At 40.4% G+C, this 25,007-nt stretch overlaps 1 protein-coding gene across 4 annotated transcripts in view; it reads left to right on the forward strand.

The window, feature by feature from the left end:
* The window catches only part of mis18bp1 (MIS18 binding protein 1), a 75,247-nt gene that overhangs the window by 32,884 nt on the left and 17,356 nt on the right, over nt 1-25,007 (forward strand). For 3 of the 4 annotated variants that reach the window (XM_041214701.1, XM_041214702.1, XM_041214704.1), the window contains 7 exons: nt 104-180; nt 3,442-3,572; nt 5,129-5,216; nt 6,732-6,931; nt 12,728-12,891; nt 12,985-13,066; nt 18,694-20,338. In XM_041214701.1, coding sequence (XP_041070635.1) covers nt 104-180; nt 3,442-3,572; nt 5,129-5,216; nt 6,732-6,931; nt 12,728-12,891; nt 12,985-13,066; nt 18,694-20,338 — 2,387 coding nt within the window. The remainder of the gene's footprint in view (nt 1-103; nt 181-3,441; nt 3,573-5,128; nt 5,217-6,731; nt 6,932-12,727; nt 12,892-12,984; nt 13,067-18,693; nt 20,339-25,007) is intronic. The other variant, XM_041214703.1, reaches the window with a different exon arrangement.

Raw genomic sequence — 25,007 nt, forward strand, 5'->3', positions numbered from 1 at the left:
TAGCTTGATTAATTGGTAATCTTTATTATCTCATTGACAATTATTTTTGTGATAGATTCTTTGATAGCTTTTATATTCACTCTTGATTTCTTTAAATGTATAGGAAAAGAGGATTACTCTCACTAAATGGATCATCCAGCAGATAAAAAGCAGCAATGAGATCTGTGTTGAAGGAAAAAGGTAACTTCCTTTTCTTTAGAAATAAAAGGAGGAGAAATAGTATTTTGAAGAGGACTTTCCCCTTTTTATCTTGTCACCATTTTTACCCCCTCCCTTGTCCTGAAATGAACCAATGGTGACATTAAAAAACATCTTTATGTTGAGTGGTTAGAATCTGGAGGGCACCCCCAGAGAGTGTGGCGAAAGCAGTTACAATTGGGGCTTTCATTGGATAAGCACCTGAAGAGAGAAAATTTGCTACAGGGAAAGGTTAGATATTGGGACTAACTGAGTTGTTCTTGCAGAGACACCACCACCCAAGCCAAAGGGCTTTCTTCTGTGCTGTAATCATTCTAGTCTGATTGTTAACACGCTATTCAAGCTAAAAGAATGTCACAGCAGAGCCTCATCTTGCCTCCACTTGGCATCTGGGAGATCATCATTATATCGATCAGCACCAGACATTCTGGCCAATTTTTGTACTCCTACTGCCAAGTTGAGATCAGTTAACATAGCCTTGAGATTAAACCTGAGACCTCTGGGTATATATGGCTAAGGTAAACACTAATTAACAAGCTGAGGCATTGAGAGAGCAAATGATTGCATGTTTTTCTTTCTAGGCAAAAACCCTTCTCAAATATTTGTATCTGCAATATACTTTAAAACTAGGGAAATGTCTTGATCTAAAGAAACTGAAGGAGCCAAGTTCAGAGGATGTACTGGCAAGGAATTTCCACCAAGCTGCTCCTGCTCCTCATATAACTTCACAAGAAACACTATACTTATTTATGTATGCAGCTTATTTAGACGTACATTGATGGAGATTAGGTTTTTCAGAACAAAAGTGTAAAGATATTTTAGTAATCTGTGTGGTGGTATATGACTTGCTAAAGATATTTCATGTAATAAAAATGCATAGCTGTAAGTCAGTTTTTCATGGAGTTCCATGTTTGAATCATCCCAATCTGCCACAGTACTGAATGGTATGTATCAGAATCACAAGTGCCATGCTATATAACTGTAACCATGGTAAACTATCCCTCCCCATTCTGTCTGCAATTTTGGCACAATTGACTGTACCATCCTTCTCCAATACCACTCTTCTGTCATCCAGTTGGGTAGGACCTCATTCATCAGGTTCTGTTCTTATCTGTCCATTCGTAGCCACAGAATCGCCTGCACCACGCCATTATCTTTGGAGTCCCCAAGGATCCATCTTTGTCCCCTCGTATTTGTCATCTACATACTGCCCCTCGATGACATCATCCCAAAACATGAGATCAGGTTCCACATTGATGACAACCAGCTCTACCTCTCTCATCACCTCCATTGACCCTAAATTGTGACACTGCTTGTCTAACATCCAGTAGTGAACGAGCAGAAACTTCTAGCTAAGTATTGGGAAAGCTGAAGCCATGGTCTTTGCACCCCACTATAATTTCCTAGCCACCGATTTTATCCCTCTCCCTGGCAACCATCTCAGGCTTAACCAGACCATTCACCGCTTCGTGTCATATTTGACCTGGAGATGAGCTTCCTACCAGATATCAGCATCATCAATACTGCCTACTTTCACCTCTATAACATCACCCAACTTCACTCATCAGCTGCTGCTTTTGTTGCTTCTACACTTGGCTATCCAACACACTCCTGGCCAGCCTCTCATTCTTCCACTCTTCATAAACGTAAGCTCATCCAAAACTCTGCTGCTCAGATCCAAACTGGTACCAAGCCATTCATCCATCATCCTATTCTCACTAATCTCCATTGGCTCAGTCCAGCAATGCCAGCTCTGAAGAAGGTCATACAGACACAAAACGTCAACTCTGTTTCTCGTTCCACAGATACTGTCAGACCTGCTGAGTTTTTCCAGCATTTTCTGTTTTTGTTTCATATTTCCAGCATCTGCAGTATTTTGCTTTTATTTTAAGATTCTCATCTTGTTTTCAAACCATTCCATGAGCCCTTGCCTCTCTGCAGCCTCCTCCAGCCTTACACGACCTCTGTGCTCCTCCAATTCTGATCTCTTGCCAATCCCCTATTTTAATCCATTGGCAACCATGCTTCCAGCTTCCTTGGCCCGAAACCCTGGAATTACCTCCAAAAGCCCCTTGTCACTGGACTAATATTCCAGAGACCCAGGATAATGCTCTGGGGACCCGGATTCAAATCCCACCAGAGCAGATTTCAATAAAAATCTGGAATTAAAAGCCTGATGATGACCACAAAACCATTGCTGATATTGTAAAAACCCATTTGGCTCACTAATGCCCTTTTAGGGAAGGAAATCTGCCATCCTTACCTGGTCTGCCCTACATGTGATTCCAGACCCACAGCAATGTGGTTGACTCTTAAATACCCTCTGAACAAGGGCAATTAAAAATGGGAAATAAATGCTGGCCTAGCTGGTGACACCTGCATCTCATGAACAAATAAAAAATGCAGAATCAATGTTAACAGGCTTAATTTTTCCAGCCCCCTGGAGGCAGAGGGGGAATAGTGGGGAGCCACATTGAGGTAGCTCCCTGTCGCTTTCTCACCTCTGGGACACTTCTCACAGGGGCAGATGGGATCCAGGTCAGCTGCCCTTTCCACAGATGCAGACAGCTGGTTAGGCCAAGACCCTACTTGAGGCTGTTTTGCAACAGCGCCAGTATCTTTTCACCATTGAAGCTGCTCTCTGCCGTGTGGGTAGAGGCAGCTTCCTGTTGAGTGGCTATTGGAGACAGACTGCATGCCTCAATGATAGGGTCATAGGGATGAAATGCTGCAACCACCGAAGGTCACTACTCCTGCAGAGGTGTTTGTTTTCCCTTCCATTCCAGTGGCCCTACCAGCTTCAGGCCTTTTTTGTTTTTGAGGACCTCAATGCAGACAACCAATGGCATCTCTTGTGTTGAGCTGCCCTCTCCCTTGCTTGCCTGCTTCAGCAGCATCCACCTCCTGATGGAGTTGTCGCCTGACATTGCTGTCAGCTCTCTGGGGCCTCAAGCTTCGGGATCCTGTGCGCTGTCCTTAATAGAATGGCAATGCAGACATCACCAATTAGGAGATAACGAAAGTTTCACCAGCAGGTGTCCTAACGATATGGGTGGGCTTGACGTCAGGGTCTCGACCCCTGCTGGAAAATTTAGTCCAGTGTTTCAGGTTGATGATCTTTTGTCGGAGATGGGATTAACTTTGAACTTAGTTAATTTGTGCAGTATCTATGGTAGTTTTTTAGTACTTTTTTTTTAGTTTCTTCAATTTGAAAATAAGTATTGTGTATGTGTTCCCAAACAGAGATGCTGACGGAGTATACTGGCATAGTAATGTAATTACTGAACGAATTAAACAAACAGAAGTGAAATCTATTACTGGTTCGATTTATGTTCTGAAAGGTCCATTGGATTATGTTGCAATGAAGATCCAAGGTAAGTAGCATTTAATAGACTAATAAATAAAGTCAGAGAATGTAGAATCAGGACAAGTGGTAGAATGGATTGCTAGTTGGCTTCAAGACAGAAAGCAAAGAGTGGGAATAAAGGGTGGTTATTCAAGCGGCAGAAGATGGAAATGGTGTTCCACAAGACATGAATAAATTTGCTGAGTGGGTAAATAATTGGCAAATTAAGTTATGCACAGATTCATGTGAGAGAGTACATTCTGGTAGGAAAAAGAGGCCGGTTACTTATTACATGGAAGGTACAAGTTGCACCACAGGTTAGAGAGGCCAATCACTAAGCTTTATTTCTAGACGGATTGAATTGAAAAGTGAGCAAGTTATGCTAAACCTTTATTGAAGTACATGTGGTTTTTGGCACCAAAAAAAGATATAAAAGCACTGGAAAGAGTGCTGCAAAGATTTAAAAGTGTGATACCAGAAATGCATGGGTGTACATATCAGGAAAGGATTGACCGCCTGGGCCTCTTTTTTTAGAAAAAGAAGGCTGAGGTTTGATTTAAATAAAAGAGATCTTTAAAATGACAAAAAGCCTTGTAGAGTGGATATAGAGAGCATAAAAAGAGGCCATCAATATAAGAGAGTCCCAAGAAATTCAATAGGGAGTTCAGAAGAAACTTCACCCAAAGATTGATGAGAATGTGGAACTCGCTACCACAGGAAATGATGAATCGAATAGTGTTAGATGCATTTAAGGGGAAGATATACAAGCATGTGAGGGAGAAGGGAATAGAGGGTTGCGATGATAGATTTAAATGAGGTAACATGGGGAGGAGGCTCAAATGGAGCATAAATGCTAGCATGAACTGTTTGGGCAAAATGACCATGTATCCTATTAATCCTATGGTATTATAAAGTATCTCTATATGTACTGTATTCAAAACTCTGCTTCCACCGCCTTTTGAGGAAGAGAGTTCCAAAGAGACACAACCCTCTGAGAGAAAAAAATTCTCCTCATCTTTATCCTAAATGGGCGACCCCTTAATTTTAAACAGTGACCCCCTAGTGCTAGATTCCCCCACAAGAGGAAACATCCTCTCCACATCAACCCTACCAAGACTCCTCAGGATCTTATGTTTCAATTCAAATTTGTTTAGAGGTGCCTTTGTTGACTACATTTTATTTGACAGCACCCAACCTTAATTTGTTTCCCTTTAAAAATATGACATTCTTTTTCAGTTTTGAAGCATGGTTCAAAATTTGGAAACTCCTTCAACAGCCCCATGTCTACTTTTGAAAATTCAGCTTATAGTCCTGCATTTATTTCTTTCCATTATCTTTTATTTTAAAAATAAATTATATATCAATTCAGATTAGTAACAAAGGTAAAACAGTATTTAAGTGAAAATGTGTCTGTTTTAATCTATGAAAAGTCAACATACATAATTCCGTGCAAAGACATATTTACCTCCTTTATCCTTTCAACTTGACAATTTATCCTTTATAATAATTCCTTGTCACTTTAAATGGGAATGAAAAAGTGCTGGTATAGATTTAATCCTTAAATTAACAATTTTTTTAAAACAGGATTCTCCGATTCCTTTTTAAAACACTTCTTCTTTGGTTTTCCATTGGATTGGAAGGAGTATATTGAAGAATTCCTTGAAAGTAGGAGGTATGCTTCTATTTCTGTTCTGTATTGTACTGCTTAACATGCTGCCGTATAGACCAAAACTATCAAGCCAAGTGGGGGAAATTTTCAAGAAAACAATATCTGTAGAACATATCACAGTATCACTCATCTCTCACTCAGATCCAGTCCTGCATTCATCCTTCTTTTTATCTTTCTTGCATCAAAGGTATTAGGTAGATATTGAAAATTAGCTGAAAAATTTCTTCTCCACATTCAGACTGGACATGAATTCAGTAAATTTCTCTCAAATATAAGAATTTGTAGAAGCTTCTATAAAGTCTTTGCTGACTGACTTTCCACATTCTACCCATTGTACAATAGATATTCCAGCGAAAGATAACAAAGTGAATTAATTTTTAAAATTAACTGCTGAGAGTATGCTGAATATCAGATTAGTGGAGCAATATTTCCCAGCATGGCTAGCATTTCAGAACAGATGATGTAATGTTTTCCCGTTTATGCTCTCTTGATAAAGGACCTGAAAAAGCATCAAATTGAGTAGTCTTCAAATTAACTCTCAAAAATCCAACTAACATCATGTGTGCCCCAAATAGTACTTTGAGAGAAGAGGACATCCATTGTTAACTGTTCAATCACAGAAAAGAGTCCATTTCTATCAAAATATCTGCAGCAAAGATTGAACTACTTCAATTACCAGTTGAAATTTTAACTTCAGGTACAGGAGTGAAGGTGGAAGGAGAAAAATAGATTAGACTATATTGATCATACCCTACAGAAAATCAGATTCTATGAGTAACTGCAGACAAATCTGGGTCACCAATACATTTGAAAGTGGGAAGGAATGAAAGCTGCTTTTGGAAGTTTACAATGGGCTGAATTGTAGAGGGGCATGTGGGGGTGGCCATGGTCCGTATCGCCTCACTACCCCACCCCACCCCCACCTGCCACCAGCTACAAAGTCAGGAGAGCGGTGAACCCAACCAGGATTCTATGTGCAATTTAATGCTTAGAGCAGTGTTAATTGCTTTAAGGTGAGACTTCTGCCCCTTTCTCAGGAGGAAGTCCTGCCTTAGAGTTGTTGGCCAATCCAGTTGGATTCAAGGGACTGACGGAAGGGGGTGGTTAAGGATTTGGTGGCGGCGGGGGGGGGGGGGGGGGGGGGGGGGGGGGGGGGAGTGGGTGAATGGGTGAATGCCTCTCTCTGATGAGCCCAGGGGGCCATCAAAGGAGGTTGCCTCCCCCCCACCCCAAACACAGACACACACACACACACACACACATACCCCTTCCTCCTGCTTTGCCTGTGGTAAAGCTACTGGGCTTTGCACATGATCTGGGCCTCCCCTATAAAATTTCAGACAGGTCGGGGGTGGGCAAGTAGGCTGTGGGGTGGCCACCTGCTGGATTTTATGGAGGTGCACCTCCACCTTCAAACCACCACCAAGAATGTAAAATCCAGCCCAATGACAAATTAAATTGTTGAAATAATATTAATATGCTTAAAAAGCAATTATATCAAAAGTTCTCATTATTTAGGGAAAAAACTAACAATCCAAACACAAGAGAGACTAAAGATGCCAGAATTCAAAAATTGCCTTCAGTGAAATGCAGAAAACTACAAGATAATACAGCTTTAGCAGGTAACGTAGATAAGACTCCATCCACTAGATACCAACTTGGTAAAGCGAGGAACTCAGCAAAGAAAGAATGGACACAAAAGTCAAAAAATGAAATGGGTAAGTTTTTAATTATTTGGTAAGCATTGGAAAGATTTATTTAAATTCAAACCTGTATAAAAGGAGTGGGAGTAGAATTATTCACTTTTTTGAAATATAAATATATGTCACTCATTCGAAGGGGAAAACCACTTTGGTAATAGCTTCTGATCTATAACAGTGTGTGTTGCAGTGCTGCTGTGGCAACAAGCATTTTGACATGCTGTTGTAGCCTGGAACTATGGATAGTAATGGTAGAGGCTCCAACTTTCCTTCCATCACATGCTGACCAGGAATGTCTCCTGCTCTTACTGCCTGCCATTTGCATGTGTTGGAAGAGTTTGCAGGTTGATAATCAAATCTGTTTAGTCACGTTATGAACGTGGGTTCATAAGTCCTGGGGTGGAATTTGAACATGGAGTTTCTGGTTCAGAGGCACGAACGCATATCAATTCCATTTGTTTGTCATTTTGCTGCTCACCATTGAGGAAACTAGGCATATTTTGTTTGCACCAGAGAGAAAAAAAGTGTTTCACTGTACCTTCACTGATATGGTTATAGCAAAAGTAAAACTTGGCAGATTGAAAAGACACTTTTGTATGATGAAAAAGTGATCTGTTTTGGGCAGTGGCACTGTTGTGCTAAATTTCTTGCCAAGAAAACTTAATTTTAAAAAAATGTTATGTAGGTACACCTTTAATTTGTAGAGTGCCAAAGTGAGTCTTCTACTCAGCCTCCCATCTCATGAGATGATGGTTTGCACTTGGTGGAATTGGAAGCATAAGAAATATTAGGAACAAGAAAAGGCAATTGTGCTCAAGAGGGCAATATAAATGAGTACTAATGCACAATTCATTTTCAGATGGCACTTCTGGTCCCACTTCACAATATTTATGTAAACCAATAATGTAACTAATGTCCCCTGTGGGGACAAAAAACATTGGCAATGGAAGGTGGTATGCCACAAGAATGGTGTATCAGGCAACAAATATTGGAACCAGGAGCAGAGATGAGAAATTTCCACTGTTTGGCAGAATTCTGGTTTTTGGATCATGGAATTCTGCCCTTTTAATTTTATTTCAACTTCCACCTCCCTTTGCTGCTGACAAAGGTGAGAGGAGAGAGTCTCAAAGTCTGGAAAATCTCTGCCAATAATGAGAGAGAGAGCTGCTGCTCATCCCTCCAGGAGGGCATGCTCTGCTGCTGGCCATTTGATGAAGTTGTGGAGATAAGCAGCCTGAGAGAGGTGGAGCCCGAGTGAGTGTTTGAGATTGTTGGGAAGAGGGGTATGTATGTGTGGGGGTGTGGAGAGAGGGCTTCACTGAGTCTTCTGTCACCAGGGAATATGGAGAGCTAGACTGAAACCTATATGAGTATATAAAGGAATAACGTTTTTACAAAGTACTTAAAAATATATTTACATGATGTATTGTATGTTCATCTATAATATGTGTACATTAATCATGTACTGGCTGTTACTGTGCTATTTTATTGCTGTTTTTTTTCTGGCATCTGGGGTCATGTTATTTCAAGATTTCTTTTGTGGGATATGGGCATTGCTGGCAAGGCCAGCATTTATTGTCTATCTCTAATTAACCTTAGATGGTGGTGGTGAGTTGAAATGGGATTACATTAGGAAATGGTTTGTGAAGCCTGCTGTAGTCCTTTGCTTTGCATTCATGTACATAATCCAGCAAGGTCGTGTTATTTTGTTAGTATGGTCTTCATCCTGTATTTTATGCACTAACTACATTGAATGCTAAAATGCTGATGTCACTTTGGTAAATTGATACAAATGCATTGGTCTGCAGTCTTGATAGTAATAGAAGATAAACAAAGGGAAAACTAATGTTTCTACCCACTTAGTCTGATAATTCCAACTGTTGGAAGTGGCTTAGAAACATTTTCATTCACTACAGATCATAAGAAGTGCTATAATTGCGTGATCCCTTGTCACAAAACCATTTTCACACCTTTTTGTCTTTGGCCAACTGATCCCTGTAGAAGGTCAAGTGAGGAAACCCCCAATATTAAGTCCAACAAGAGTTGACAAGCCTATGATACCCTCAACTATAATCAAATAGTTTGCTAGCATTACCTGTGTAGAATCATACATGAAGAATTGCTAACCAAGCATTGATAACCTGATGTCACCTGCCAAACCATACAACTGCAACATACAGCATCTTCGCTGGGTGTGTTAGTAGATTGGAACTGCCATTTTTGTTTTATTTCATATGTGATAACAACAGTGACGGATTTTGGGATATAATCACTGCAAGTTTACAACAATAACTTGTATGCTGCCTGAGATATTAAGGAAGATGTGATAGGTTTTAAGGGTTGTCTTAAAGGAGAAAAGAGTTGAAGAGGTTTAGAGAGGGAAATCCAGGGCTTGGGGCTCAGTCAGCTCAAGGTAATATCCACTAATGGTGAAACCAGTAAAATCAGATGCTCAAGTGGCCAGGATTAAAGGAACACACATACTTAAGAGGGTTGTGGTGCTAGAGGAAATTCTAGAGATGGCGAGGGGTGAGGCCTTTTTGGAATTTTCTGGGAGAATTTTATAACATGGATGTGAATTTTAAAATTAGCATTGCTTAACCATGGGCCAGTGCCATTCAGCAAGCATAGGTGTGGGTGAATAGGATTTGTAATGAGTTAGAATAGAGGCAACAAAGTTTTGTGCAACCTCATGATAATGGAAAGTAGAATGTGGGAGGCTGATCAGGTATGCTTTCATATAGTCAAGTCCAGAGAAATGGTTAAGGCTTCAGCAGCCGATTACCTAAAGCAGAGACAGAGTTGTGCGATGTTACAGAGGAGGAAATAGGTGGTCTTAGTGACAACATGGACTTGTGATTAGAAGCTCATTTCAGGATTAAATGTAGCATCAACAATCTGGTTCAGCCTCAGACAGTTTCCAAGACAGCAGTAGAGCTGGTGGCTTTAGAACAGAGTTTGTAGGAGCGACTGGAGCCAATGACTTTGGTCTTCCCAGAATTTAATTGAAGTAGGTTTGATCAGCAATGGTTGTTGGACAAGTAGTCTGAAAACCTAGAGATGGTAGAGGGTTTGAAAGTGGTGGTGGTCATGTAAAGCTGGATGTCATCAGCACATATGTGAAAACTGATGTGTTTTTGAATGATGTCACTGAGGGAAAATATGTAGATGAGAAGTAGGAGGGGATTGTGATATGGATCCTTGGAGGTCATCGAAAATAACTGTGGGAGTGGGAAGATATGCCACTCCAAGCAATTCTCTGACTACAATTAGAAAAGAGGAAATAGTTGATCAATCAGGTCAAAGACTGACGACATCGAAAAGGATGCGAAAGGATAGTTTACCTTTGCCACACTCAGGATGTGGAGAGGAAAAGGAGGTTGGAGGTAAGCTGTAGTTTATGAGGGAGGATGGGGTTAGGTGTATAAATGAGACTTAATCAAAATGAATTACTAAGGAATAATATTGCTTTGTCAATTATAATTAATAAATTGTTTTGTAATCTAAAGCATAACCTGGCTTATATTGCATAGGAACAGGAGTAGGCCATTCAACCCCTTAAGCCTGTTCTGCCAATCAGATCATGGGTGATCTGTACTTCAAATCCAATTACCAACTTTGTTCCATTTTCCTTGATATCAATACCCAATAAAAATCTATCAGTTTCATTCATAAACATTTCAATCTGTTCAATATCCACAGATGTTGATTGAGTGAATTCCATTTATTTATTCTATTTCCATCTCTTAATTTCATATTTTCATTTATTCTTTGCATGAAAAATTGCTTCTTGACTTCACTCTTGAATGATGGAACTCTAATTTTAAGATTTTGCCTCCTTGTTCTTGATTTCCCCACCGTAGGAAATACCTTCTCTGTATCTACTCACTTGTGTCCTTCTGTCATTTTAAACTCTAGATTACTCTACAACCTTATAAATTCAGGGGATTACAAGCCAACTTTATGCAACTTTTTCTCATAATTTAACTCTTTAGAACCTGATGTAAATTCTGGTTAACCTGCATTGTGCCCTCTCTAAGGAATGTATCCTTCCTGAGGCATGGTGCTTAAAACTGAGCAGAGTACATCAAATGAGTCCTGACCAAGATTTTATAACTGAAACATAACTTCCTCCACTTTGTATTCCAGCCCCCTTGAGCTAAAAGCCAGCATTCCATTGTCTTTTTTGAATGCTTTTTTCTATGCCCAGTAGCTTTCAATGATTTGTGTAGATATACATCCTTCTGCTCTTTGAGTTCTGAATCTCTCACCATTAAGAAACTATTCTAATTTGTCTTTCTAGGGCCCAATGTGGATGAACCTGCACTTCCACACACCAAATTCTAAATGGCATATATTCGGCCAGGGGGCAAAAATTATCTATAGCATTTTGTAACTTCTTGCTGAAACATCTTTTTGTATTCCAATCCCCTTGAGATAAAGTCCAATATCTCATTGGTCTTTATGATAACCTTTAGTACCTGTCCACTAACTTTTAGTGCTTTGTGTACTTAGACCTCCAAATCTCCTTGTTTCTCCACAATGTCTAGTTTCTCACCCTTTAGAAAATGCTCCAAATTATCTTTCTTGGATCCAAAGTAGATGAACTTACGTTTACTCGCATAGAGTCCCATTTGTCACAGTATTAACAACTCACTTATTCTGTATGTGTCCTTTTCTGTGTCCATGTAACTCCTTGTTCATCTGCACAACTTAGTGTACCTCTTAACATAGTGTCATCTACAAGCTTGGATGTGCAACCTATTCCTTTACCAAGTCATTGATATATACGATGAAAAGATCAAGCATAACTATAGATCCCTGAGGAACACGACTAGTCACATCTGCCAATTAGAGTACGTTCCATTTATCCCTACTCTCTATCCCCTACATCACAAAGAATTTCTAACCCACGTCGCAAGGTAGCCTCCAATTCCGTGTGATTTCAATTTTTGTACAGCCATATTAAATGATTATGGAAGTCCATATATATAACATCCACAACCATCTTTTTTTATCCACCATGTCAGTGGGCTTGTCAATAAGTTCATCTTCCTCGAAAAAAAATAGATTGTATTTAAGCATTTGAAGGCTGTGATCCTATTACCAAACTAATTATGTGTAAAGATGGACTTAGAAATGGATAGAAAGCCCCATAGCTCAACCTATTTTTAAGACACCATGTATAAAATTTACTCTAGTCGTCTTCAGGCTTTCTCACTTTCGTGATGCAGTAGGAAGTAGAGAGGTGAGAGTTTGTTGCCAGGGTAGATCACAGGTTAATGTGGTCTATGGCCTGAAAAAAGGATGAAACTGACACAGTGATCTAAATGGGTTGACTTGATCTTTCTCATTCCTTATAGCCCAACCAAAATATGGGATTTTGTGGTTCCAGTTTAGGCGCAAGTGCACTTCAAATATATATGTCTAAGGGTTACCAATAATTGAGCAGATTACACAAATTTATGACAAGACCATTAAATTCTATCTATGCATACTAGCTATTTAAAGCTTTTCTTTTATCTTGAGAATTAATTTATTTTGCTTCCATGTGTTAGTAAGCAAAATAAAACCAATTATTTTTAGAAAAAGAGTGCAAGAAACTGGCTGCTGGTTTATCAATTTTGCAGTTTATTAAGTGTTCTGAAGTTTTAAGCCCTGGTAACCTCAGAAAATCCCTAGCTATTTAATAACTACAGAAAGAATTTACTTTTAATTTCCTCATGTTTATAAAACTGTTTCCTTATCTGAGTTTTGAAATTTAAGACTGTTTAAATGGCTTACATTACTTTATTAAAATTAAAATTTCCACAGAAACATCAATGCAAAGAGGCACACTGACTAGCCGTAGTGGCCGTTACATTAAAGCACCATTGGAGTATTGGCGGGGACAGCGTTTAATTGTTGATAATACCTTGAACGTTACTGTCATTGAGGGTGGAACTGATTACTTGACTTCCAGCGCTCGGAATAGTGCAGTGAGTATAATACTTTATAATAAATGGAATAATAAGTACTTAAGTTATTCAAGTAACTATTTTTGTTTTTTTTTTATATTAATAAAAACATAGAAAATGAATGCCAGAAATGAAAATTCTTTGAGGACCTCAAATCAGCAGAAAAAACAAAAAGCGTCCACAAGACAAAATAGAAGTAAGAAAATGTAACAGTTCTGTGAATATTTTTGCAATAGATGCGCATGTTATCTTTCAGTTCTTAGAATAGATTTGTTGATTTGTGTTTAATGTGTACTGGCTAATTTTGCAGTTGTGATGACAGCAAAACTGTCAGCACTCGCCATCATCATGGTGGTGGGATTGCTGAAGCTGATATGAAGTTAATATCAGACGGGGTGAAATCCATGCCACAAAGATTGCTAGATCTGTGTATCACAGTATCTTTACAGTGCAGAAGGAGGCCATTCAGCCCATTGAATCTGCACTGGTTCTCTGAAAGAGCAATCCACCTTGTCCCACTCCCCTGCCATATCCCCATAACCTTGCACATTCTCTCTTTTCAGGTAGCAATCCAATTTTCTTTTGAATACCTCGATTGAACTTATCCCCCACCACCTTTTCAGGAAGTTTGTTCCAAACTCCAACCACCCACTGGGTGAAAAAAAAAAATTTCCTCACATCACATTTACTCCTTTTGCCAATTCTTTTGAATCTGTGCCCTCTAGTTGTTCTTGTTCTCTTAATTGGGAACAGTTTCTCACTACCCTGTCTATAGCCTTCAGGATCTTGAATACCTCTATCAAGTCTCCTCTCAGTCGCCTTTTTTCCAAGGAAAAGAGTCCCAACCTCTCCAATCTATCCTCGTAGCTATAGTTCTTCATCCTGGGAATCATTCTTGTGAATCTCCTCTGTATGCTCCCCAGTGTCTTCACAACCTTCCTCAAGCATGGCCCCCAGAACTGGATGCAGTACCCCAGATGAGACCTAACTAGTGTATTAGACAAGTTCAACATGACCTCCTTAGTATTCAATGCCCCTGTTAATAAAGTCTAAGATACTATAGGCTTTATTAACTGCTCTCACAAGATACCCTGCCATCTTCGATGACCTATGTACATATACACTGGGTACCCCTGTTCCTGCACCTCCTTTAGAAGCTCTCCCTTTATTTTCTATTGTCTCACCATATCTTTCCTGCCAAAACGAATCACCTCATACTTCCCTGCATTGAACTTCATCTGCCACTTGTCTGCCCAATCAACCAACATGTCTATGTCCTTTTGAAGTTCAAGACTATCCCCATCACAGTTGACAACATTTCCAATCATCTTAACATCTGCCAATTTTTGAAATCATGCCTGCACAGCCTAGGTCATTAATATATATCAGGAAGAGCAAGAGCCCCACACTGACCCCTGGGGTACTCCAGTACAGACATTCCTCCAATTTGGAAAACAACCATTTATCAATACTCTGTTTCCTGTTACTCAGCCAATTTCTTATTCAAGTGCCTACTTTCCCTTTTATTCCATGATCTAGAATTTTGCTCACAAGAGTGTTGTGTGGTGCTGTATCAAATGGCTTTTGAAAATCCATATATATCACATCAACAGCTTTTCCTTTATTAACCTTCCCTGTTACCTCCTCATGCTGACTTTCCTTAATTATCTTACACGTGTCGAAGTGATTATTGATTTTATCCAGTACAATAGTTTCCTGAAGTTTCCTTATTGCTGTGGTCAAACTGACCTTTTTGAACAAGGGTGTAATATTCGCAGTTCTCCAGTCCTCTGGCACCTCCACTGCGTCTTAAGGAAGACTGAAAGATTATCACTAGTACCTCTGCAGTTTCCACTATCACTTCCCTCTGTACCCTTGGATGCATCTCAGTTGGTCCTGGTACCTTTACTATTTTAAGTAAAGATAGCCTTTCCAACGCCTCCTTCCTCTCGATTTTAAGTTCTTCTGTGTACTAGTTAGTTCCTCTCTTGTCTTGGCCTGGTTTCAAGTTCTTCCTTTGTAAAGACAGATGCAAGGTACTCATTCAACACCTCCGCCATTTCTCCAGCCTCCACATGCAAGTCCCCTTTTTTGTCCCTAATCGGCCTTACTCTTCTACCACCCTTTTATCATTAATGCTTATAGAAGACCTTGGGATTCCCTTTTGTGTTCCCTTTTCATGTGCTGGCCTTGCTTTTCTCGTTAGTTTCTTCACTTCCTCCCTGGCTCTTCTATATTCAGCCTGATTCTCCATTGTATTTTCTGCCTGACATCTGTCGTACGTGCACTTCCTTCTTTTCATTTTTACCTCTATCTCACTCGTCATCCAGGGTGCTCTGGATTTACTTGGCCTACCTTTCCCTTCAAGGGAATATACCTTGACATTGCCTGCAATACTTTTTCTTTAAAGGTGGTCCGTTGCTCATCCACTGTCTTTGCCAACATTTGATTCCAACACACTTGACTCAGGTGCATTCTCGTCACTGAAGTTGGCATTCCCCCAATTAATTACCCCTGTTCTGGATTGTTCTCTGTCCTTTTCCTTGATTAAGCTAAACTTTATGATACAATGGCCACTGTTCCCTAGAAGCTCTCCCATTGATATTTGATCCACTTGGGCCAACTCATTCCCAGAACCAGGTCCAAAAGCGCATGTCCTCTCATTGGACTAGAAGCATACTGCTGGAGAAAATTATATTGAACACATTCCAGGAACTCTTGCCCCTCTTGTCCTTTTGTACTATTCCTATCCCAGTCTATATTTGGATAACTGAAGTCCCCCATTATGATTACTCTATAACTCTTGCACCTCTCTGTGATTTCTTTGCAGATTTGTTTCTCCACATCCCTTCCACTAGTTGGTGGTCTATATACTACACCAATCGATGTTATTGCACCATTCCCATTCCTTACCTCTAGCCAGAGAGATTCTGTCCTTGACCCCTCTGGAAGATCCTCTCTCTCCAGTACTGTAATGCCATCTTTAACCAATATTGCCATTGCCTCCTTTTCTTCCTCTCCTTTTTCTCCTAAACACCTCATACCCAGGAATATTTAATGCCTAGTCCTGCCCTTCTTTGAGCCAAGTTTCTGTTATAGCAATAATATCATAATTGCATTTTTCAACCTTTGCCTGCAGTTCACCAATCTTATTAATCACACTCCATGCATTCACATATATGCACGAAAGCCCTGATTTAGGCTTTTTTACTTTCTGGCTTATTCTGACCCCATCTAATGACTTACTGTTGCCTACTCTAATTTTCAAACTCTCCAAGTATTCTATCTACATTGATGCAACTCTGATATATCCTTGTTATCAGTTGATACTTCACTACTTCTCACTGCCAGTTTTTCTCCTCTGCACTCTGAATTTCCCCCCAGGTTCCCATCTCCCTGTCAATCTAGTTTAAACCCTCCCCAACAGCACTAACAAACATCCCCAAGAGGGCACTAGTCCCAATCCTGTTAAGGTGTAACCTGTCCTCCTTCTACAGGTCTCACCTATCCCAGAACTGATCCCAATGTCTTGGAAATCTAAAGTCCTCCCTTCTCCATTTCTCCAGCCACGCGTTGAACTACTCAATCTTCCTACTCTTATGTTCACTAGCACCTGACACTGGGAGTAATCCTGAGATTAGCACTCCCACTCTTCCTCCTCCCTTCCTGTGCAGCTGAGCCACCTGTGCTGCCACAGACTTGGTTCTTGCTACAGTCCTCTGAGGAACCATCTCGCTCACCAGTATCCAAAATGGAAAAAATGGTTAGAGAGCGAGAGAGCCTTGGTATTTCTGCATTGCCTGCATGCTTCTCTTAGATACCTTGGCAGTCACCCACTCCCTCTCTGCCTGTGTATTTCTTAACTGCAGTGTGACCACCTCTCTTAACCTGCTATCCACATAATCCTCAGCCTTGTGGATGCACCACAGTGACTCCAGCCGCCGCTCAAGCTCCGCAACTCGGAGCTCAAATTTCTGCAGCTGGTGACACTTCCAGCAGATGTAGTCATCAAGGGCACTTTTTGCCTGCATGGCTTCCCACCTCCTGCAAGATGCACATTCCACATGGCCAAGCTGCACTGATCCCTGCTGGTGGGTAAATCTTAAATAGGAAAGTAAAGTATCTGCTGGATATATGCAGATTAATAGAACATTGATTTACTCTCCACATATGCCCCAAGGTATGCACCCTAATGAACATTTGGACCCACTAATTTAATCCATGTCTCAAGTACCGGCTGGTTTTTCCTGACGTTATGCTTTATGCCTCCCTTTTAAACAAGAGTAGAACATTCAGCAAGTCCAGCCTGTTCCACCATTCAATTAGATCACGGCTGGCTTGTATCTTAATTCTGGTTCTGTAGTTTTTCCTAACAAAAATCTATCAATCTGAGTTTTGAAATTTTCCATTGATCTAATCTCAAAAGCTTTTGCGGGGCGGGGTGTTGGGGGGGGGTTTCCACATTTTTGCTACCTGTTGTGTGAAGAAGTGCTTCCTGAAGTCATCTTGAAATCTGTCTCTAATTTTAAGGTTGTTCTGGGCACCCTCCAACACTCCTTTAATCATTTTACACACCTCAGCTAGATCCCCTTGTGTATCCATGTTCATTACCCAATGTAAAGTCCTTACAGGTAACAGACTAGATGTAAGAAGAGCATGTTGCTCACCTCCCAGTAATGTTCCATGTATTTGTTTCTCATAATGAAAGCAAAAGTAAGTACCTTCCACAATTTTACTTAGTTGCCAGTTTAGAAATAATGGTAACATTTCTTCTTTTCATATTCTGCACATAAGCTGAGTTCACAAATTGGGGGGCGACTAATAGTTCTGATGCAGTGACATCATGATGTTTAAATATTGCCTTTGTACACGTTAATTAAGTAATCACATTCTGAATGCACCATTTGTTTTGGCACTGACTCTTTCCTGTTGATTCCCTGCATTTGAATTTAATTATTTTTTGTAAACTATTATATAAATATAATGTGTCTAGATTGAAGGAAGAGTCTTTCAGAGCACTATACTGCAGCAGTGGATGCTCTTGACTTAATTTTGAGGGAAATTTTCCTGGACTGTACAAAAGTACACAGAATTGTCTGGTTGCAGCAAATATCAGAAAATAGGGCAGATCAGAGCATGTGCCTGTAAAAGAATAAACCTGATTTTCCTTCCAACCAAAGATGCTTTGCTTTAAATGTAGCTCCATGTACACATTTTCTGGAAAGAGCTCGCAAATGAGAGTTCGAGCATCACTGTAATTGAGTATTTGCTGCCTTCAGTGCCAAATGCAAGGTTTCTTCTAAGATTGTTGTATCAGAATCTTCTGCCTCTATGGCTTCCCAAGTATTTATAAAGATGTTAGAGCATGTAGATCAAGCTTTTGCTTAAGCTTTCAAACAATTGAAGTAGTTACCACCACTATCACACCCTGATGGTGTAAAACTTTAATAAGCCAGTCGAAATTAAAGGTTGTACATTTTTTCCTTTTATAAATTCAAGGCATCATCTGCAGTTATGCACCTCTGAAAGGCAACACCACAGAAATATTTTATTAACCACCTGGGGAACTATTTTTTCACATGTTCAAACAGTCCTTTAGGGAAATCTAGAACCGCTTCCAGGAATTGGTGGAATGGTGACGAGTGGAATAGAAGTGTCATTTGTCCAAAATTCTTATTGCACTTTACTATTATTGTAGATTTATCATTTCCCATGGAGTGCTGACTGCAGTGCCTAATGATAGCTAATATATCCTTACAGTAAACATTCACTTTATTTGAATACCAGATCTCCAGCTAAATTTTGGCTTATGTCTTCTAATAGATCCAGTTTTGAAGATGGAAAGAGATGCCAAAGGGGGAAAAAAGGCAAATGAAAAGTCCAAACAACGACCAATGAAATATATCACGAGAAATCAGGCACACAAACAGTTGTCAGGACAGGCTGCTTCAAGCATGGATGAAAGTACTTCAGAAACAAGAACAAAAAGATCAATTAACAGAAAATATGGTGCCCTAAATCCAACTGTTGTTGTGACACCAATTCATAATCTTCATGCATTATGGAACAAAAGGGTAAAATTAAATGAGTCACACAATGCCTATATAAATGGAAGTGAAGGAAGGACTTTGGCCACTGTAAATATGGTTAATCCATCTGAAGTAGAGCTTACAAGAGACTGTGACATTTTTGAAAGCAAGTCCGATAGGAGACCCATCAAAGCAAAACTGCGTGATTCTTACAAATTAAGAAATAGGACAATAAAATCAAGTGAGTCATTATCTAATGTTGAAAACAGAAGCAAAAGAAATATGTCAATAACAAGAATGAGTAATTCCCCCGAAATAGGGGATACAAGTGACGATGACATTTTTGAAATCAAGACTAATAGACCCATGGAAGCGAAGCCGTGTGATTCTTACAAACTAAGAAGTAGGGCAATAAAATCAAATGAGTCATTAGATAATGTTAAAGGGAAAAAAGGAAGAAATAGGTCTTTAGCAGAAATTAGTAATTCATCTGAAATGGAGGATACAAGTGACAATGATAGTTTTGAAAATATGTCTAAAAGGAGACCCACAGAAGTGAATCGTTCTTCAAAATCAATCAAAAAATCTATCAAATTGAGTCACTCAGAAGATGACAGTTTGGAGACTAGAGAGTGTGCCAAAATTAACATCAAAAGGAAAATGAGAAGTCTAAACTACAAACGGTATGTCAATAAACAAAATCAAGCACCAGTAAATAAGCAAATTATTTCAACTACAGAGAATATTAACTGTACTGCTGTCACAGCGCCACAGTCTGAAGAATCTTCAGTCCAGCTTAAACAAATCCCTTCAATGATTAATAAAGATTGTATTTTGTCTGAAACGTTGACATCATCCAACTTTGTTCCAACCAACATGGAAATCAGAGAAAACAATACTGAGGAGTTTGCCTTAAGTAATATCTGTTGTCCTGAGAGTCAGAAAACTACTGGTGTTAAAAAGCTTCAGACTTCCTTGCATCCTAAAACAGACAAGTCGACAGTGGGATTGTATACTGGCTGTGCTGAGGGGACTACAACAAGTATGTTGAAATGCTCTTCAAAAATAAATGTCAAAGTTCGAAAATCTTTGTCACATCCAATCAATGAAGCAGAATTAAATCACCACAATATTGGAAACAATGTATCAAAGTGTAACCAACTTGCTTCACAAAGAAAACCTAAGAATCAATTTAATAGGTTCCTGTCAACTGTTACGGATGTTTCAGAGACTGAAGTTATTGGAGAAGAAAAACCGAAATGTTCAACAAAATCTTCAAATAAAAAGACTGTACCTAGGAAAATATTAGATACAGACTTCAGCCCTGAATTGTATTCTAGGCCTAGTCAGAAAAAGCAACCAAAACAGCTGATATGGCTGCATTCTCTGGATACTGAAGCAGAATTTTGGACTAAGGAAGAACTACATTGCCTGCACAGGTAAGAACAATTGAAGGGTTAAGGAAATTTTATTACCCTGTTACTATGTATGCTGAGAGTTTTTTAAAGCATATGTTTTGCAAGCCAATTTCTTGGTAGTAATTCCTACCAATAACTTAGGATAATGCGTTTATACAACTTGAGCATAGGTTTGTTTTTTTTCAACACTGGGATAGTGTTCCCTGTTGTACATATACTGCCCTAGTTTTAAGATCTTTATGGTACCAATGTCTTAAAGACTTAGCTAAATAATCAATTTTTTTTCCAGTTAAATTTGGAATTTCTCAATTAGTCTTCAAATATCTTTATTTTTACCTTTTAATGAAGCTTGTACCCAAACTATTTGACCACTTCCCAGAGCTTCTCTATTCACCGCTAATTTTGCCTTGGTTGAGAGCACGGCATAGTAAAATGCTTTGTTTATCTGGGTTTATTAGTTCTCAACAAACGGGATACTAACTTGTGTTTACTTATGACCATTAACCTGGATAATGTCTCCAAACCATTCACATTGGGGAACAAACGTAGATAAAATAAATGAAACAAATGCCAAACTATTGTGAGGTTTAGGAGAGGTGGCTTTGTTGTAAAGGTGTTTTTGAGAAAGTTTTTGAACTTAAAAAGCCTTGAGGTTTAATTAAATTTCTGAAAACTGGGGCTCAGGTGGCTGAAGATTTTGCCACCAATGCAATAGGGGGGTAGGGTACATAAAAAGCCAGTGTTGGAAGGCTGATAGCTATTAGACACAAGGCTAGAGGAGATTGTATGCATAGGGCGAGGCTGTGAAAGGATTTAAATTCAATGTATTGAGGGCATAAACTAGTGCAGTTCAGCAAGAACAGGGTTGATGGACCAGGAGAAATAACTGCTGTATATGGGCAACTAACTGATCAATTTGGAACTTATGGAGTATGAGAAGTCAGCAAGGAGAATAGGAAAGATTAAATCTAGAAAGTGAGAAAAGCGTTCAAAGGCATTTCAGCAGAGGTAGGGAGTGTTATTTATGCAGTTATATGTCACAGTACATCTTGGTAATAACTGATTTGAACCGAGAGCACCAGAGGTTTGTATAGTCTAGTACAGCAGGAGGAAATGGCTGAGAAGAGAAATGAAATTCTTTTGTATTGGGCAACACTAGCAAGCCTGTATTTATTGCCCATCACAAGTTGTCTTGAGGGCATTAAGAGTCATGTGTTTGATAAACTGGGTAAGAGTGATAGGTTCTGTACTCAAAGGGGTATTAGTGAACTAGTTGGATTTCTAAGACAATCAGGCAGCTTTTCTGCTTATTTTATCTGGAGAGAGTCCACAAGTCACCAGATTTAATTCATTCAGTTTCCCATATAGCCATGGTGGGACTTGAACTCGCCACCTCTGGTTTTGTAGTCCGTTCCCATAACAAATAGGTTACCATACCCATTTAAATCTGTGGCATGGAGGTGGAATATGTAACAAGGACAAACTCTTCAGTCCTGTTGTTCACTTGAAGGTTATCTTTACATTCCTGGGTGATCCTGGATATGAATGTGTTCGGGAATTAAATGGAGGGAGAAATTAAGCACAGTGAACTCAGGAGAGACAGCATTATGAATTGAAATGGAAGTTGAAATCACAAAGGATGAGAAGTAGCTTGTTACAGAACCCGAGATAGGAAAGTGATGACGATATCTTGGTGAGAAAATGTTAATGGTAGAGTACAAGGATTTTGAGTGAGAGGTGAAAGTGGTGGAAAAAGGTTAGATGCTCAAAGCAGGATTAAGTGCAAGAGGAGTAGGGGGTGCACCAAGGTGTGATTTGGTGATGAGCCACACCTCCACTACAACAGAAACAAAAATTGCTGGAAAAACTCAGCAGGTCTGACATCATCCATGGAAAGGAAGACAGAGTTAACACTTCGAGTCCATATGACTCTTCATCAGAACTAAAGAGGAATAAGAAATGTGGTGAAATATAAGCTGTTTAAGGGGGAGTGGGACAGGTGGAGCTGGATAGAGGGCCAGTGATAGGTGGAGGCAAAGGAGAGATTGCCAAAGATGTCATAAACAAAAGGACAAAGGGGTGTTGCCGGTAGTGATATTAGCTAAAGGATGTTTTAATGGTGACATTAAGGGTAGAAATCAGAATGAGCAAGTGACAGATGGCCCTAGTGGGGGTGGGGTGGATGGGGGGAAGGGATCAAAATAGGCTAAAAGGTGGAAATAAAACAATGGATGGAAATAAATTTTTAAAATAATAATAGAAATAGGTGGGAAAAGAAAAATATATATATAAAAAAATATAATAATTATTAGAAAAAAGGGGATCAAAAAGAGGGTGAGAATGAAGGAGAGAGTTCATGATCTGAAGTTGTTGAACTCAATGTTGAGTCCGGAAGGCTGTAAAGTGCCTAATCGGAAGATGAGGTGCTGTTCCTCCAGTTTGCGTTGAGCTTCACTGGAACATTGCAGCAGGCCAAGGACAGACATGTGGGCATGAGAGCAGGGGCGGCGTATTGAAATGGCAAGCGACAAGACAGTCTGGGTCATGCTTGCGGACAGACCAAAGGTGTTCCACAAAGCGGTCACCCAGTCTGCGTTTGGTCTCCCCAGTGTAGAGGAGACCGCATTGGGAGCAATGAATGCAGTAGACTAAATTGAGGGAAATGCAAGTAAAGTGCTGCCTCACTTGAAAGGAGTGTTTTCGTCTGGACCTGGAAAAATTTATTAACTTTGCTTCCAATTTCCACCCCTCCATCATTTTCACATGGTCCATCACTGACACTTCCCTTCTCTTCCTTGACCTCTCTGTCTCAATTTCTGGTGATAGATTATCCACCAATATTCATTACAAGCCCACCAACTCCCACAGCTACCTCGACTATAGCTCCTCACGCCCTGCTTCCTGTAAGGACTCCATCCCATTCTCTCGGTTCCTTCACCTCCGTCGCATCTGTTCCAATTATGCCACTTTCCAAAACAGTTCTTGTGACATGTCTTCCTTCTTCCTTAACCGAGGTTTTCCACCCACGGTGGTTGACAGGGCCCTCATCCGTGTCCAGCCCATCTCCCGCACATCCGCCCTCACACCTTCCTCTCCCTCCCAGAACCATGATAGGGTCCCCCTTGTCCTGACTTATCACCCCACCAGCCTCCGCATTCAAAGGATCATCCTTCACCATTTCCGTCAACTCCAGCATGATGCCACCACCAAACACATCTTGCCTTCGTCCCCCCCGGCGGCATTCCGTAGGGACCATTCCATCTAGGACACCCTGGTCCACTCCTCCATCACCCCCAACACCTCAGCCTCCTCCCACGGCACCTTCCCTTGCAACCACAGAAGGTGCAACATCTGCCCCTTTACTTTCCCCCTCCTCACCATCCAAGGGCCCAAACACTCCTTTCAAGTGAAGCAGCACTTCACTTGCACTTCCATCAATTTAGTCTACTGCATTCGCTGCTCCCAATGCGGTCTCCTCTACATTGGAGAGACCAAACGCAGACTTGGTGACCGCTTTGCGAAATCCCTTCAGTCTGTCCACAAGCATGACCCAGACCTCCCTGTCGCTTGCCATTTCAACACACCGTCCTGCTTTCATACCCACATGTCTGTCCTTGGCCTGCTGCAATGTTCCAGTGAAGCTCACTGCAGACTGGAGGAACAGCACCTCATCTTCCGATTAGGCACTTTACAGCCTTCCGGGCTCAACATTGAGTTCAACAACTTCAAATCATGAACTCTCTCCTCCATCCTCACTCCCTTTTTTCTAATAATTATTATATTTTTTTCTTTTTCCACCTATTTCTATTATTTTTAAAACTTATTCCATCCATTGTTTTATTTCCACGTTTTAGCCTATTTCGATCCCTTGCCCCACCCCACCCCCACTAGGGCCATCTGTCACTTGCTCATCCTGATTTCTACTCTTAATGTCAACATTAGCACATCCTTTAGCTAATATCACTACCGTCAACACCCCTTTGTCCTTTTGTTTATGACATCTTTGGTGATCTCTCCTTTGCCTCCACCTATCACTGGCCCTCTATCCAGCTCCACCTGTCCCACCCCCCTTAAACAGCTTATATTTCACCACATTTCTTATTCCTCTTTAGTTCTGATGAAGAGTCATACGGACTCGAATCGTTAACTCAGTCTTTCTTTCTGTCCCTGCTGTCAAACCTGCTGAGTTTGTCCAGCAATTTTTGCTTTTGTTTCAGATTTCCAGCATCCTCAGTTTTTTGCCTTTATCCACTGCAACAGTCCTGCTGGGCAAGTGGTGGAAAGTAAACCAGACAAGGCAGCTTCATTTAGGGAATGGGTGTCATCATTCCTCAGCCAGGTTTCTGTCAAGGTGATGATGTCAAAGCAATCATCCACAATAAGTTCATGGGTAGCAAGGGCCTCGTTCACTGATGGGTAGACTTTCTGAAGAGGATTGAAGTGAGTGGTGGTGAGAGCTGATAGACCGGTAGAGTCCAAAAGGGCAGCAGTGAGAGGGGTGAGTTGGCTGAGAAGATTGGCTAGATTAGCCCTCAGTGGGCACACCAAGCAAGAAGTTCAGCAAGAGAGCAGAATGGCTATTTGGAGCGGTTGCTCGTAATGAGCAGTGCTGGGTGCCTTGAAGACCCCCTTGTAAAATGCCAAAAGTGGCTGGGAAGCTGTTAACTTACCTAAGAGAGTGTCAGTCTGG

Source organism: Carcharodon carcharias, chromosome 20 (genome assembly GCF_017639515.1).
Source record: "Carcharodon carcharias isolate sCarCar2 chromosome 20, sCarCar2.pri, whole genome shotgun sequence".
NCBI classification, from domain to species: Eukaryota; Metazoa; Chordata; class Chondrichthyes; order Lamniformes; family Lamnidae; genus Carcharodon; species Carcharodon carcharias.